The sequence below is a fragment of the Cebus imitator genome, unplaced genomic scaffold (genome assembly GCF_001604975.1).
Source record: "Cebus imitator isolate Cc_AM_T3 unplaced genomic scaffold, Cebus_imitator-1.0 Scaffold98, whole genome shotgun sequence".
Lineage (NCBI taxonomy): Eukaryota > Metazoa > Chordata > Mammalia > Primates > Cebidae > Cebus > Cebus imitator.
In genome coordinates, this window is record NW_016107413.1 from 3,545,166 (window position 1) to 3,560,122 (window position 14,957).

At 39.6% G+C, this 14,957-nt stretch overlaps 1 protein-coding gene and 1 long non-coding RNA gene across 5 annotated transcripts in view; one reads left to right on the plus strand and one right to left on the minus strand.

Moving 5' to 3' along the window:
* Positions 1-14,957, minus strand: part of CDK14 (cyclin dependent kinase 14) — a 613,351-nt gene that overhangs the window by 571,465 nt on the left and 26,929 nt on the right. For 2 of the 4 annotated variants that reach the window (XM_017536526.2, XM_017536522.2), the window contains exon 1: positions 7,363-7,721. The exons of 1 other annotated variant lie outside the window; for it this stretch is intronic. In XM_017536526.2, coding sequence (XP_017392015.1) covers positions 7,363-7,453 — 91 coding nt within the window. In that variant the 5' untranslated portion in view covers positions 7,454-7,721. Of the gene's footprint in view, positions 1-7,362; positions 7,763-14,957 lie in introns of those variants that run through there. One more of the 4 variants, XM_017536523.2, reaches the window with a different exon arrangement.
* Positions 8,211-13,658, plus strand: LOC108309928. Its single transcript, XR_005201548.1, has 2 exons — positions 8,211-8,340; positions 12,317-13,658. It is a non-coding gene; the product is annotated as an uncharacterized LOC108309928 (long non-coding RNA).

The window sequence follows — 14,957 nt, forward strand, 5'->3', positions numbered from 1 at the left end:
AAAAAAAAAAAAAAAAAAACAAGGCAGTATGGTGTTTTCATTTCAGAAAGTAAATTGTACCCCAACCTGAATAACAATGTTATGATACAAAAATGAAAACTGCAAATGAAAGAAATGAAAGAGAAAGAATTGCAGAGCATGGATCTTTTTGAACATTTTTCATAAATATGCAAATAGAACTGTCCTCCTAGATATAAGAAGGAAGCACGCATAACTTTCCCGTATCTCTTCTTTAGTTGGAACATGTTTTAATGAAAGTATAAAGGAATCACAAAGTAATCTTAAAGAAATTTCCCCTTAAACTCCTGGGTTTTGAGCATACATTATCAACTGTTAGGATGACACCTACTTCTCATAGAGCCCTGAATGACATTTTCATACTGAGTGAAGTGTAAGTATGTTGATGAAACACTAAGTGTGTTAAAATAAGCATTGCAGAGTAAGAGACATAATTCAAATATTTCAACATAAATTTTATAATGAAATATTTCAAAAGAAAAAAAAATTCAGAATATTTTATAGGAACCAGCAAATACTTCAAATTTATCTTAAATAGAGTCATGTGTCACTTAACAACTGGGATACATTCTGAGAAATGCACCATTAGGCAATTACGTTGTACAAACATCACGGAGTGTACTTATACAAACCTAGATGGTATCACCTACCACACACCTAGGTTATATGGTATAGCCTATTACTCCTAGGCTACAAACGTATACAGCATGTTACTGCACTGAATACTATCGGTAACTGTAACACAGTGGCAAGTATTTGTGTATATAAACATAGAAAAATGTATAGTAAAAATACAGTATTATAAGCTTACGGGACCAACATCATACATGCATGACTGTTCATAGCTTCAGAACTGGAATTTTTTCACCCAACATAGAAAGAGAAGAATTTCACCTACAGTTGGCAAACACCTAGTTCCTTACATTTTACAATTACTTGGAATATTTCATATTAAGGAGAATGCATTAAATAGCTAATTTATCGGAAACTACTAGCTGGAGAAATGTTTCAAATTTATAGAATTGTGCATAGATGTTTGCTGGCTTATACCTGATAGTTTTGGTCTGGATAGAAGCAACTTGGGTAGCTGTTACTCAGAAAGCTTTGTTCTGACAAAAGCAATGAAAAGCAAATTAGTCTGGCAATTAAGCTTTGAGAAAAGTAATGTGCCCAAACTGACGCTACCATATAAAAGCTTAGAATACATATTTAACAATCATGAAAAGGTTATTTTTCTGTTTCATGTATTTGTGTTTTCAAGAAGAATGTGACTGTGGTGAGTAAAGGGGGATGCAGGTAAGCTGAGAAAATAAAATGTTTCTAAAAGTTTCTTATTTTTCCCTTTTGCCTAAACAACTGATCTTTCTTTATTGGATAATCATTTCTTCTGAAAGTGAATGGAAAATAAAAAGATAGTTATTTGCTGTAAATAGCTTATTTTACATTCAATTACTTGTACATTTTGATTATGTATTTAACTAAACCTACATTAAATCTAAAATTACCTACATTAAATTTAAATCTGTTTTTATAGAACAATATTAAGATTCTAGCTAATTCCTAATGACTACATTTTCACTAGAATTTAACTTCTAATCTACAAGGCTCTGTATAAATACCAGTCAACAATATTTCTATACTGTCTAATTCCTCAACCCAAGGCGTGTCCTTTAATTAACATGCTTGACTAATGAGTCCTTTACAAAACATTAGTAATATAATTCTAAATATAGACAAGTTGCTCCATCTGAAAAACTAAATGTTTTGGAGTAAGAAACTAATAGCCCAATGATTTCAAATACAAAGTCTAACATAAGCAAATTATCAGACAGCCTCATACCTAGCTCATTTAACAAAGATTAATGGAACACACACAGTATATAACTGCCATGCAAAATGCAAAGCTACAGCAACAAATATATAATTCACAGAACAAACTTTTAAGTATACTGTCTTTGCCGGGCGCGGTGACTCATGCCTGTAATCCCAGCACTTTGGGAGGCTGAGGTGGGCAGATCACCTGAGGTCAGGAGTTCAAGACCAGCCTGACCAATATGGTGAAACCCCATCTTTAAAAAAAAAAAAAAGTATACTGTCTTTATTTTGGATTATGAAAGTTCTGGAAATTGAGCCATGTGTTTTCTTAGGCAAAGCATCCAATAAGAACTAGAGTTGATACTACCCCACCAGGTACAGTGGTTCACGCCTGTAATCCCAGCACTTTGGGAGGCCGAGGCAGGTGGACTGCCTGAGCCCAGGAGTTCAAGACCAGCCTGGGCAACATGGAGAAACCTCATCTCTACAAAAAGATACCAAAAAAAAAAAAAAAAAAAATTAGTCAGGCATGGTGGTGGTGCATCTGTGGTCCCAGCTATTTGGGAGGCTAAGGTGGGAGAATCACTTAAGCCTGGGAGGCAGAAGTTGCAGTGAGTCAAGTTCGCACCACTGCACTCCAACCTGGGCGACAGAGTGAGACCATGTTCCTCTGTGTCAATAAAATAAAATAAAATAATAGTAATACTATCCCTTAGGGAACTACAAATATAAAATGAAGAACCTCAAGTTGAGAAATGAAGACAGCAGAAAACTAGAATGTCTTGAACATCCAGACTGGACCATTTCCTTCTTATCTTCTAAGTCTTAACCATTCTCCCAACATTCTGGATAAACAGGTGGGATCAAAAAAAAAAAAAAAAAAAAAAAAAAAAAAAAAAAGAGAAAAAAAAAAAAAAAAAAAAAAAAAAAAAAAGAGGTGGGGTCTGGAGGTATCAAGAGGAGAAAACAGAAGAAACTCCAAATGTATTTGCTATGACATAATGATGAACAGGAAGCCAGATTCTCTCATCTGCACGATACTCTCAAGCTCAAGGTATCACAGAACACCATTACCTCACTGAAATCATGCACTGTGAGACTGATACCTTACAGGGTTTCTTCTAAATATTGAGTCCTTGTCCTGAACAGCAGTCAACGGTGACAACAAAGACCAACTTAAGATGTCTTTGCTAGACATTTATCAGGTCACTGATGAGTATATTCTGACCCAAACAAGAATACAACATTTCATTATTATGTTCCCTGACTGCCATTAATCATTCATGTAAATGTAAATCCACAGTTATCTTTAAGGATTTCATGGAGCAACAAGCATATTACATTATTCTAGAATAGCCAAGGGGCATATATCAGCAGATATTCTATTCAGTCCTCTGCTCAGACATTGCTTCCCCTAGAAAGCCTCTCATGATTTCACCTTGATGAAAGTGGTGCTCCTCTTGTGTCCTTCAACAGCAAATTTCACTAACCTTCATGATAGATTTGTTCACTTTATACTGTAAATGCCTACTCATTGGCCTGTCTTCCCTTAAAATCCTTGAGGACAGGGACCAGCCACACTGATCGGTGAATCTGACTGTCAGAACAATACTGATAGCGGAGAGAAGGTACTCAATAATTATTTGTTGAATTAGTGAGCCCTACCTTAATGCTTATTGGCAAAAGGAGAGTATCTTTGGAGACACACTTAAGTTTTTATGTATGAAAATGATACATTGGTTCTCTCTTAAAAGATCATAGATATAAATTCCATTTTGTAGTTTTCAAAGTAAAATCTTTTGAAATTGCATTGGGGAGAATGTGGTACAATAGTTAAATTTTGTGTCTGAACATTTAACCTTACATTTCACTTTTCTGACATAATGAAGTCATCAAATGACAACTGAATTCTAGAATTACACACTTACAGCACAAGATAACAAACCCCAAAGTTCAGTGTAATCACAGCCTCTTCTTTTTATTTAGTTCCCTCACAAACTGTATCCTTTAAAGAAATGGTATACATGGGGTTCATCTCAAATATCACACAGTATAAACTTCCTTTCTCTAGGAGAAAGTCCAAATTAGTATGAAGAAGTACATTCAAATGAATATGAAAAAATGTCAGTTTGCCCTTAATCATACACCGGATATTACATAAAGCCTTTCTCCTTCTAGGCTAACATTCAAAAATAAAAAAGAAACAAGAAAGAAAAGAGGAAATGAACTTTAATATACTTAAACTATTCAGTAATTAAGTTCCCATTTGTCTTCATTAGCCTAAATTAAAAAACAAAAAAAAGTGAAACAACTGCAGTAATTCCTAAGTAAGTGACCACACTGACACTATTTAGTAGAAAACCGTAAATACTACCGAAATTGATGGGGACTTCAAAATTCAATTACACCCATCTTATAAAAGAACCATAGCTAAATCATAGTCATTCTCTGGCAGATGCTGTAAATTAGAGCGCTATGGCTTGAAAGCCAATGTGTTTTATAATGTAGTAATCTCAGATCAGTTGTATTTGGGGTGGGCAGTGACGAAGTCAGCATGACCACAGATGTGTAAATAAATTAAACGTTAGCATTGCTACTTTTATGTGTTTAGAATTATTATTAATAATAAACATTGATTGAATATCAGATACTTTCAAACATTTTCTCATTTTCTATAGATGAATGATTAATAATTTCTTATGGCTAAACAATAAGGCACATTTTACCATGCAACAAGCTACACTTTTGGATCATACCAAAGCAGCAAAATAAAGTCAGTATGTCTATTTCAAAAGCCATCTTAGATTGGTTAAAGAGAATGAATACATTGCAGTGTGGATTATTCAACAAGAATAAACCATTCACTCTTTGATCTCCTCATGAAGTACCCATGAAGAAAGGAGGATAATGGGGTATAAACAAAAGTTGGAAGGAATAATAACAACCTACCACATTGACCTTCACCTTGTGATAGATACTGCACTAGATTTTTTACATATTTTATCCAATTTAATCTTCACATATATTCATTCATCTTATATGAATATTTACAGATGAGGACTCTGGGCTTTAGGGAAACTCCGCTGGCTGCCAAAGGCACAGAGCAGACAAGGAAAACTGAGTTCAAACCCAGGCCTGCCTAACTCCAACCCACATGCTGTTGTAAGGCTGGCTATACTACAAAGTCAAGGGCCACTTCCCTCTTCTCTTGCTTTCTATCTATAAGATCAGTTGTGTCAGTATGATGGAATCCCTAATAATAACAACAACGATGACATATCTTGAAGGTTTACTGAGTCTTTATATAATGTGCCACACAGGACATGATGTGCATTATTTCACTAAAAGCCAGCAACATAACTGAGTTGCACATGAAAAACTGAAGCTCAGAGAAATTGAGGGACCTCAGCTGGGCATGGCAACACTGTAAATACCCAGTCTGTGTGACACACAGCCCACATTCTTAACTCATGCACTATATAATCCTGTAGTAAACCCTCAACTCAACAACCTCTAGCACCTTAAAAATCCTTAGATAATCAGAACAAGCTCACTGGTTATAATTTTGCCAATACAATATAAAACACTAAGAAAATAAGAAGATACAGATTTTGTTTCTGTAATGCTATTTCTAATGAATGTCCTTGGCTTGGTATACAACTATAATCACTGCAGTATCTCCTTTTACAATATTCCACAATAAGATCTACGATTCAGAATCAATACCCTCCATCAATACAAAAATAATCAGTTGTGTTCACTGCACTGTATTCTGTGTCCTAAAGGGAGGATATAAAATCCACTAGATCTTAGAAGACATTTTAACAAGAGTTAGATTCAAAAGGAGTTTCACATCACTAAATCTCAGTAAGCTAGAAAATCCAATTAACTATAATACCCTCATTTGCCAGCACTGTACTTCATCCAAATTTTACTGATTGTCAATCAAAACCTTGAAATTATTTAAACATAAGGAACTTTTATATTAACGCTCTTGGTTTCTTACTGAGACTCAATTGCAATGAATTATTTAACAAAAAACTGGAGGGGCTCCAACAGAATCATTAGCATTGGTAAACATATAGTTAATGTGTTTTAGAACAGGGCTTAATGGACTCCAGAACCCGCCTCTGTGAAGGTTTGGGTCAGGACTGAAACATCCTCGTTAATAATGCACACGACTCAGCATTTCCCTCTCACATTCTTCTTGGCTTCAAACTTCATTTGAATGCAGGGACTCTCCATATGTATCCCTAACTCTGAAGAGCGAAATTGTTAACATACAATACACGCAATAAATAAAACTAAAGATTGGTTTCACGCCACAACTTTACAGTCATCTTGGGAAAGATTTTGCATACCAACACAAAATTTTAAGTCGAAAGGCAAAACACACACACACACACACACACACACACACACACACACGGCTAAATTTCGATCCATTGTACTCTCATACTTAAAGAAAGTTTACATATCTTGCAATGAATGGAAAAATATCTGTAACACTCATGTGCATTCCAGGGTTTTATTTTAAGGAATTAAGCACCTTTATGCTTAATTTCCATTAACACCTTCGTTAACATGGATGACATTTTAAACAAGTGAAACAAAGACTAGGCGGCTTCCTAGGGACTCGCAAGGATTATTTTTTGTGTCTATAGCATTCTCTTGCTCAGGATAGTTACGTGTATCAGTGAAAGTTATGACAGCAGGGAAGGCAACTACCTCTTCAGGTTAAAAGAGGTTTTATATGACCAATACTCAAAATCTAACAAATGCATTCCACGTGACACTGTTGTCACCCTGTTACAACCTGTGACATGGATTTATTCTTCACTGTCCTAAATATTGTTGCTCAGTTGGTTGGTTGGTTTAAAGACAATAACCCGAGCTCTAGTAAATGGAACAAGTTCGGGAGACATTCCTAAATGTCCAGACAACTTCACAGAGTGCATTTCTCTTCAGTAGCCAGAAGATTCAGAGCCCTCAAGACTGAATACCCAAATCTCGCTTTCCAGGACCCGAAGTACCGAACAATAGGTCCCAAGGTAACTGTCCCACTTCCCTTTAGGTTGGATATGTTAAACAATACCAGGGCACAGTCTAACGTTTCACCAATTACCAAAGCTAAATTACTACCAAACACCCAATATCTAAGCCTGTGCGCAAAAAAATAACAAGTGACCCAAGCAGCCGCGCAGCCCCTCGCGCGGTGGGGGCCGACGGGTCGTCTCGCCCGTCCCCTACGCGCGCGAAAGGGCGAGCACTAGTGGCGGAGGAGGGGGGAACCCATATTGTAGGTTTGAGACAGTCTACAAATGAACCCCCAGATCCTAAGGGAGAGGGGTCTCTTCTCTTTGCGTCCTCGCCCTCCTCGGCATCCCCAGCACTGTGCCCCTGACCCCCACCCGCAAAGCACCCCACGCCAGACCCGGTGGCAGCTGCATGGCTGGTGTCAGGAGCGCGACGAGGGCGCAGGCCGAGGGGAGCGGGTGCTGAGGGCGCCGGGGGCAGCATGCTACTCACCAATGCGGCTGAAACTCTCTGACAAAGTTCTCCGCAACTTCTTCATCTTGCCGATCTTCTCGGCTGGCTGCGGCTCAATGAGGTCGCACATCTGGGTGACGCGGGGCAACTTCCCCAAACTGGTCCAGAGCAGAGCTCAGACAACAGCGAGGGCGCGCGCCGCGGGCAAAGCAGCGCCTCCTCCTCCTCCACCTCCTCGGCGGGCCGGGAGGCGACGCTTAGGGCTGAGGAGGCGAGCTGCAGGCGGGCGGACGGCTGCAGGCGGCAGGCTCCACTCGGGCCTGGGCCGCGGCTGGGCGGGCGGGGGCGGTTTACGTGGTGCCGGGGGCGGCCGCGCTCGCCGCCGCCGTGGTGGCCCCGCGCCGCGCCGCCGCCGCCCGGCTCATTTTCCCTCCTTTGTAACGGAGAGAATAGCGGCCGGCAGGGGGAGTGGTGCGGCCGGAGGAGGAGGCGAGGGCGGGCCGGGGACAAGGTGCGGGAGTCGCCGGGCGCCGAGTGCGTGGGGCCAGGACTGGTGGGCCGGCTGGAGAAGTTCTTAGCCGAGAGTTGCAGGAGCTGGGCAGAAAAAGCCGGGGCACGGAATCGCCACACCGACACTCCTGCCGTCCTCCCGCTGCCCCCGCCACGCCCCTCCCTCGACGAAGGCCCCGGAGCGCGGGATCCTAGCAAGACCTCGGCTCTCCGCTCGCCTCCCGCGTCCTCCGCGGCCCTCCGGGTCTGGCTCGCGCCCCTGCGGCGCCCCCTCCCGGCCGCCCACGCGTTCCTCCCCGCCCCGCCCGCGCGCCGGAGGACTGCGAAGGGGCCGGGGTAGGAGCTGGCCGCGTCTGGGGACAGCGTCTTGGGCTGTGGGGAGGCTACCGAAAGGAAACGGACCGAGTCCAGTCGTTGGAGCGGTTTTGTCCTTCCCAGGAGCGCGTGTGAAAAAGCGCGGAGTTGGGCGGAGGGCAGCTGCCTGGACTGCCTCCTGGACTGGGTGCGGTAAGGCCTTAGGGACGAATTCCGATGTAGGGTGCCTTTTTTTTGGATGAGAGAGCTGTCAAGTGAAAGATCCAAGGGGAATGGTGGGCCCGGATTTGTTGTTTGCAGTGGGTTTTTTGTTTGTTTTGACGTCAAGTGCAGAGGCAGCGGAAGCTTCAACTGTAACCCTCCAGAAGGCAGGGATCACGCTGTTTCCCTCATCCTCGTCTCTGATCTTGGTGACACATGTAGGTGATTTCTGATAGGAATACCCAGTTCTGCAGTAAATAGCAAACACAGATCTTGGTCTTTTTCTTTCATTCTTAGAATATATTTCTGAATTGAGAGACTTAGAGGCTAAATAGATTCCGACCTCCTTTTCCGCCACCTCAAAAACAGAACTTTAAAAAGGGGTGGGAAAGGTGTTTATAAAATCCCAGGACAAAGAGTTCCAGCAGCAAACACACTTCGTCTTCATTCTGAAAAAACCTCGTGCGGCGTGAGCGCCAAACGTCAGTCTCCCAGGGGAGCGAGAAGGAAGGTGGGGGAGGGCTTGATTGTGTTGATTTGGGGCCAGCAAACTCCTTATGAATAGAAACGTTAGTAATCTTGAGTCATCTGGCTGTATAAGTAATAAGAGCTTGTGAGAGTGTGACAATGGTGTTTGGTTTGAAGGAAGTTTGAGGGAGTTTACGTTTTGTTAAAAGATTTTTATCTTAAAAACTAGCCCCCTGCCTTCCTTAAATTGTGAAGTAAAACAGTGATTTGTTCTGTCCTACACAGCACATTGTAGGATCTTGATAGATTGCGGATGATAAAAGACAGGAAGTCAAGCTAAGTGGGGAGCAGAGGGGGGCAAGGAATTCGCCTGGAAAGTCCATATGAGTTGAAACGCAAAGCTGTTGGGTCCTGGCTGCCATATCTAGATAATTACAGACAGCACCAAGGGTGGCCTCATACCGGAAAAAAGGCTGACTTTTACCACTTCCTCAGGTTAGTTAGGGAGAAAGTTTTAAGCAGTTATGAATGAAAAGACAAATGCAACCAGTCAAAACATTGATGGGCTGTAGGAGTCAACAAATGAAGAAATACTAATTTAACAAACTTTCACTATTATACACCTGTGACTGTTATTCACTGTGACAATGACTGTTGCAAATACGTTAAATATGTATTTGTGTTACCTTCGCAATTTTTTTTTCTTTCTTTTTTTTTTTGAGACAGGGTCTGGCTCTGTCGCCCAGGCTGGAGTACAGTGGCACAATCTCAGCCCTCTGCAACCTTCACCTCCTGGCTCAAGCCATCCTCCCACCTCAGCCTCCTAAATAGCTGGGACTATAGGTGTGTGCCCCCACGCCCAGCTAATTTTTGTATTTTTTGTAGAAACAGGGTTTCATCATGTTGCCCACGCTAGTCTCCAACTCCTAAGCTCAAGCAACCGCCCGCCTCGGCCTCCCAAAGTGCTGAGATTACAGATGTGCACCGCCATGCCTGTTCTCTTCACAGTATTTCTGACTTTAAAAAAGTAGTCGGCTTCTTCTTAAATTATGGTAAAAGCATGCAAAGGTATACACTCTTTTTTTTTTTGAGACGGGATCTCACTCTGTCCCCCAGGCTGGAGTGCAGTGGCACTGCATCCACCTCCTAGGTTCAAGCGATTCTCTTGTCTCAGACTCCCAAGCAGCTGAGACTACAGGCACGTGCCACCACACTCAGCTAATTTTTTAGCTGAGGCCAGGCTGGCCTCAAACTCCTGACCTCAGGTGATCTGCCCGCCTCGGCCTCCCAAAGTGCTGGGATTACAGGCCTGAGCCACAGTGCCTGGCTCATTTTTTTTTAATGAAATCAGTATGTACTGATGTATAAATATGTACAGGCTAAGTTGAGGAAAAGCATGTTTAATATTAAACCATTTGTGGAAAACGTACACACATCTACATGTTTCTATATGCATAGAATATTTCTGGAAAAAAGAACAGAAAACTGTTGATTGTATATCCAGAATAGAGAGAACGTTTCCTTTTGCAATTTATACCTTTAAGGTATAAATTGAATGTTTTATCCAAGAATGCATTACTTTTATAATAATAAAAATACTAATTTAAACATAATGAATATTTTCTTCTTCCCTATCCCACTTTAAAACTTCAGCTCTCCCAACTCCGGAACAACTTTATCTAGTTACAGCAGTATACCTAGTAGGAGAAACAGCTGTTAAGCATGGACCAAATAAAGCTTTGCAATTATGAGTCATCAACTTTCCATTATATGCTCATCTTGCTCCCTTTTCTGATTATATTTTAAAAGGGCAAATTTTGCAAGAAAATGTGATGTAAAAAAGGGCATTTTTTACTTCATGCTTTTAAGATATGTATACTTAAAGATTCAACTCTTTTTACTATTATTTGTTTCACATGTGCTTTCATCTTGAGAGTATAAGTTCAGGGATCCTAAGATAGGAAATACGCAGTGCCTGTTGCATAGAGAATGTAAATTAATGTTTGTCAAATAAATGTAGAATGGATTGCTATCTCTGAGAAGTGACGTGTTGTCCTTGGAAACAAAGATGACTATCCAGCATCTGTGTAGCATATGTTTTTTCAGTAGGATAATGGATCTGTGCCAGTTCTCCATCTCAACTTGTGGTTTACAAGGTTATAATTTTGGATGGCCTGAATTAAAGGTGCAGTGTGCAAGTACAAGGAGATAAGCTTATCTAGAGGCTGAATCCAACATGGGTTAACCAGATTCACCAATTAAAGGATACAAGTGTATTAGGAGTTCAGTAGTAACAACAGTGGCTGGGGACCCAGGACTCATGAGTTCTAGTCCCTACTCTCTATAACTAAGTGCCTTGTAGCCTTAGACAAGTACATGATTTACCCGTTTTATCTATAAAATGAGGGACTTGAACAAGATGACCTCTAGGGCCATTTATATCTGCAAAATTCTAATTCTAAATTTAATGGTGAACCAGGAGCAATGGTCCATATCTATAGTCCCAGTTACTCAGGTGGCTAAGGTGGGAGGATCTCTTGACCTCAGGAGTTCAAGATCAGCCTGGGCAACACAGCAACACCCCATCTCTAACAGATAAATAAAATGTAATGATGCAATTTTCCCTCTCTCATCTTATATACTATAGATATATTAATGAAGGGTAATTCATACACAAATAAGATAGACAAAGATTCATTGACAAAAATTATATGAAATTTAAGATATTTCTAGTCATATTATATATATAATGCTTTTATTATAAAATAAAATATGAATCTTTTCCATATAAGAAAAATTTCAGGCTAATATGCTGGCAGTAGATTATAAGAGAAAGAATTCTAATTCAAGTAAGATAAAATACAAAGGATTTTATTAGAATCCAAAGAACCAGCAAAAGCAGACTTATTGATCTGAAATAGTTTTAAAAATATTATCAGAGAAAATAAATTCATGAAACAAGGATACCAAGGACATGGAGAATAGAGTTGGAAAATGAATTTTTAAAAAGATATGTTTATAATGTAAAGTTTTAGAAGTTAGCCAAAGCATAGATAGTTTAAGACATACTGCCAAAGAATAATGTTAAAGTGGTAGAAATTTACATAATTAAATATCCTCTTAGAACTCTAGTCAACCTATTTAACTATTTTTAGGATCAAATTTATTCTTTTTGAACACATCAGGAACTGAAGTAACACAAGATTAAGTAACTTATACGAAGTTCTCAGTGAGTCATCAGTAAAATTAGTACATTGACTCCAAAACTCTTGTCACCAAATCTTACGTTCCAACTATTAGACAGTATCTATTCTTAAGGGTTCTTGTTTTTCTTAGACAAAGAACAAATTGAAATCAGAAAGGGGAGTAAAATGGAAGGTTGAGGAAACCAGTGTATTCACAATTCAGGTTAATGAAGACTTCCGTCATCCCTCCTCCTTGTTCCATCAGCTATCCATTGCCTACTGTTTCCTAATTCAGATCCTTTTCACATTTACAGAAATCACTGCCTGCTGACAAAAAACCTCCAGGCTTGTTCGAGAATAGTACCTATATTTGCTTATTTTATTGGTAATTGTAAGTTTTTTTCATCCCACGTCAAGAGATCTAAGTAAATTGATCTACTTGCCAATGACTGTAAGAAGGACAAAGAAGTTGTAAAAACATCAAATGATGTTCAACATAAATTAGCTCAGGATAGTTTTGAAGAAGATAAACTACCAGGGTCAAAGCATGCATTAAAAACTGATAAGTTCCCCTCTCCCATTAAACCATGTTTAATATTTTAATGCATATCACTCATGTTTTTTGTTGTTACATAATTTGTACTATAGATGTTTTTACAAGAAAACATCTACCACAGTTTCTAAGATGCAGTTCACGTAATAATGCTTTTTGGTATTAATTGTATTTGTGGTACAGATGTGCCATTAACTATGGGTCCTCATTTATGAATGGCATAGATTTTAATGCATCATGTTGCATCCATCAAAACTAAACTTCAGAGACCAGCCCTGTAATTGAACTCTGGAGATGGAAGTGAGAGTGGACAGAAACTAATACCTTAGTGAACTAAAACTTTATGCCTTTTGTGCAGTCCAGACAAGTCCTGTTAAGGGCAATTAAGTTCAAAAATGCAGCTTTTCTGTCAAAAACATCCTACTCTTCCCTCCCAGGACTTTTTACAGTTCATCTGCATTCACGTATCTATTCTAATCAAGCACTTACGAGCCAAAAAAAGAGTATCTATAGAAGTCATATTGACAATGTTATTGCACTTATTACATTCTCTAGCTAAAAAAACTCAATATTTGTAATTGTAAAATGTTACTGTCATAATTTAAGGTTTTATAATAGACTATGAATTAATGATCCCATTTTATCTTAACTCATACTACCGCAACAGGCATTATCATTACCACTATGTTACACAAGAAAGTGGGCCTAGAAATGCCAAACGTATGTGTCCAAGATCATTACATAGGTTCCAATTCTAGATTGACACACTCTTGGTTACCAAAAAGTTTCCTTTTATAAAGCATTTTTATCGCATGATGTATGTCACTTCTTTTTCTTTTGATATACTTTGGGTATAATCATGATTGTCCTTATTGTATAGAAAGGAACTATTCTGAATCAAAGAGAATTCAAGAAAATGGCCGGATTCAGACAGGTTAATAAATGCATCAAAATTTTTAAATTATGACACTGTACTTTTCTTTTCTCTACCTTATAGGAAAGAAATTAAAAGTGCAGTATTGAAAGATGTACAACTGACTTTGAAAAAAAATATTCCTCTCTAACTGGTGTTTGCAAATAATCTAAACATTTTTAAACTATCACTTGTGGAATCATTGCTACATACTAGGCAATTGAAGACATTACCTCCACTTGCACCATCACCCTATGAATTGTCTTTTATTATCCTATTTTACAGATGAAAAAATTAAGGTCCATTGAAATCAAATTAATTTCCTTTTTTTTTTTTTTTTTTGAGACAGTGTCTCACTTTGTCACTTATGCTGGAGTGCAGCCTCCCAAGCAGCTGGGATTACAGGCACCAGACACACACCTGGCTAATTTTTTGTATTTTTTAGTAGAGACAGGGTTTCACCATGTTGGTTACGCTGGTCTATAACTCTTAATCTCAACTTCAAGAACAGCCTGAACAATATGATGAAACCCTGTCTCTACTAAAAATACAAAAAAACTAGCCAGGTGTGGTGGCAGGTGCCTGTAATCCCAGCTACTCAGGAGGCTGAGACAGAAGAATCTTTTGAACCCAAGAGGTGGAGATTGCAGCAAGCTGATATCGTGCCATTGCACTTCAGCCTGTACAAAAAAAGAAAAATTCCGTCTCAATAAAAAAAGGTAAAACTCCTAATCTCAAGCAATCCACCCACTTCAGCCACCCAAAGTGCTGGGATTACAGGTGTGAGGCACCACGCCCAGCCTGAAATTAAATTAATTTCTTAAAACTACACAGCTGGGCGTGGTGGCTCACGCCTGTAATCCCAGCACTTTGGAGGCCAAGGCGGGTGGATCACCTGAGGTCGGGAGTTCAAGACCAGCCTGACAACATGGTTAAACCCCGTCTTAAAAAAAAAAAAAAAAAACTACACAGCTGACCAGGCACGGTGGCTCACACCTATAATCCCAGCACTTTGGGAGGCCTAGGCAGGAGGATTGCTTGAGCCCAGCAGTTCAAGACCAGCCCTGGGCAACATAGCAAGACCCCATCTTTACAAAAAAATTTAAAAATTATCCAGCTGTGGTGGCATGCACCTGTAGTCCCAGCTATTCATGAGCCTGAGGTGGGAAGATGGCTGTGGCCCAGGAGGTTGAGGCTACAATGAGCTGAGATCATACCACTGTACCCCATTCTGGGCAACAGAGACCCTCTCTCAAAAAAATAAAAAATGATTTTCCTATCAATGTGGTGACATCAAAAAAGAAAATAATTTTAAAAAGAAATAAAATTAAAAAGTAAAAAATGAGAAACATTACTCAGCTAAGTGTAAAAGTTACATCAGAATTAGAAAGTCACAATTTTGCAACCCCAATATAATAATTGGTTGAGGCAAATAAATCACTGGATGTATTTTCATTGGGTAAAGAATATTGGCCAGGCACAGTGGCTC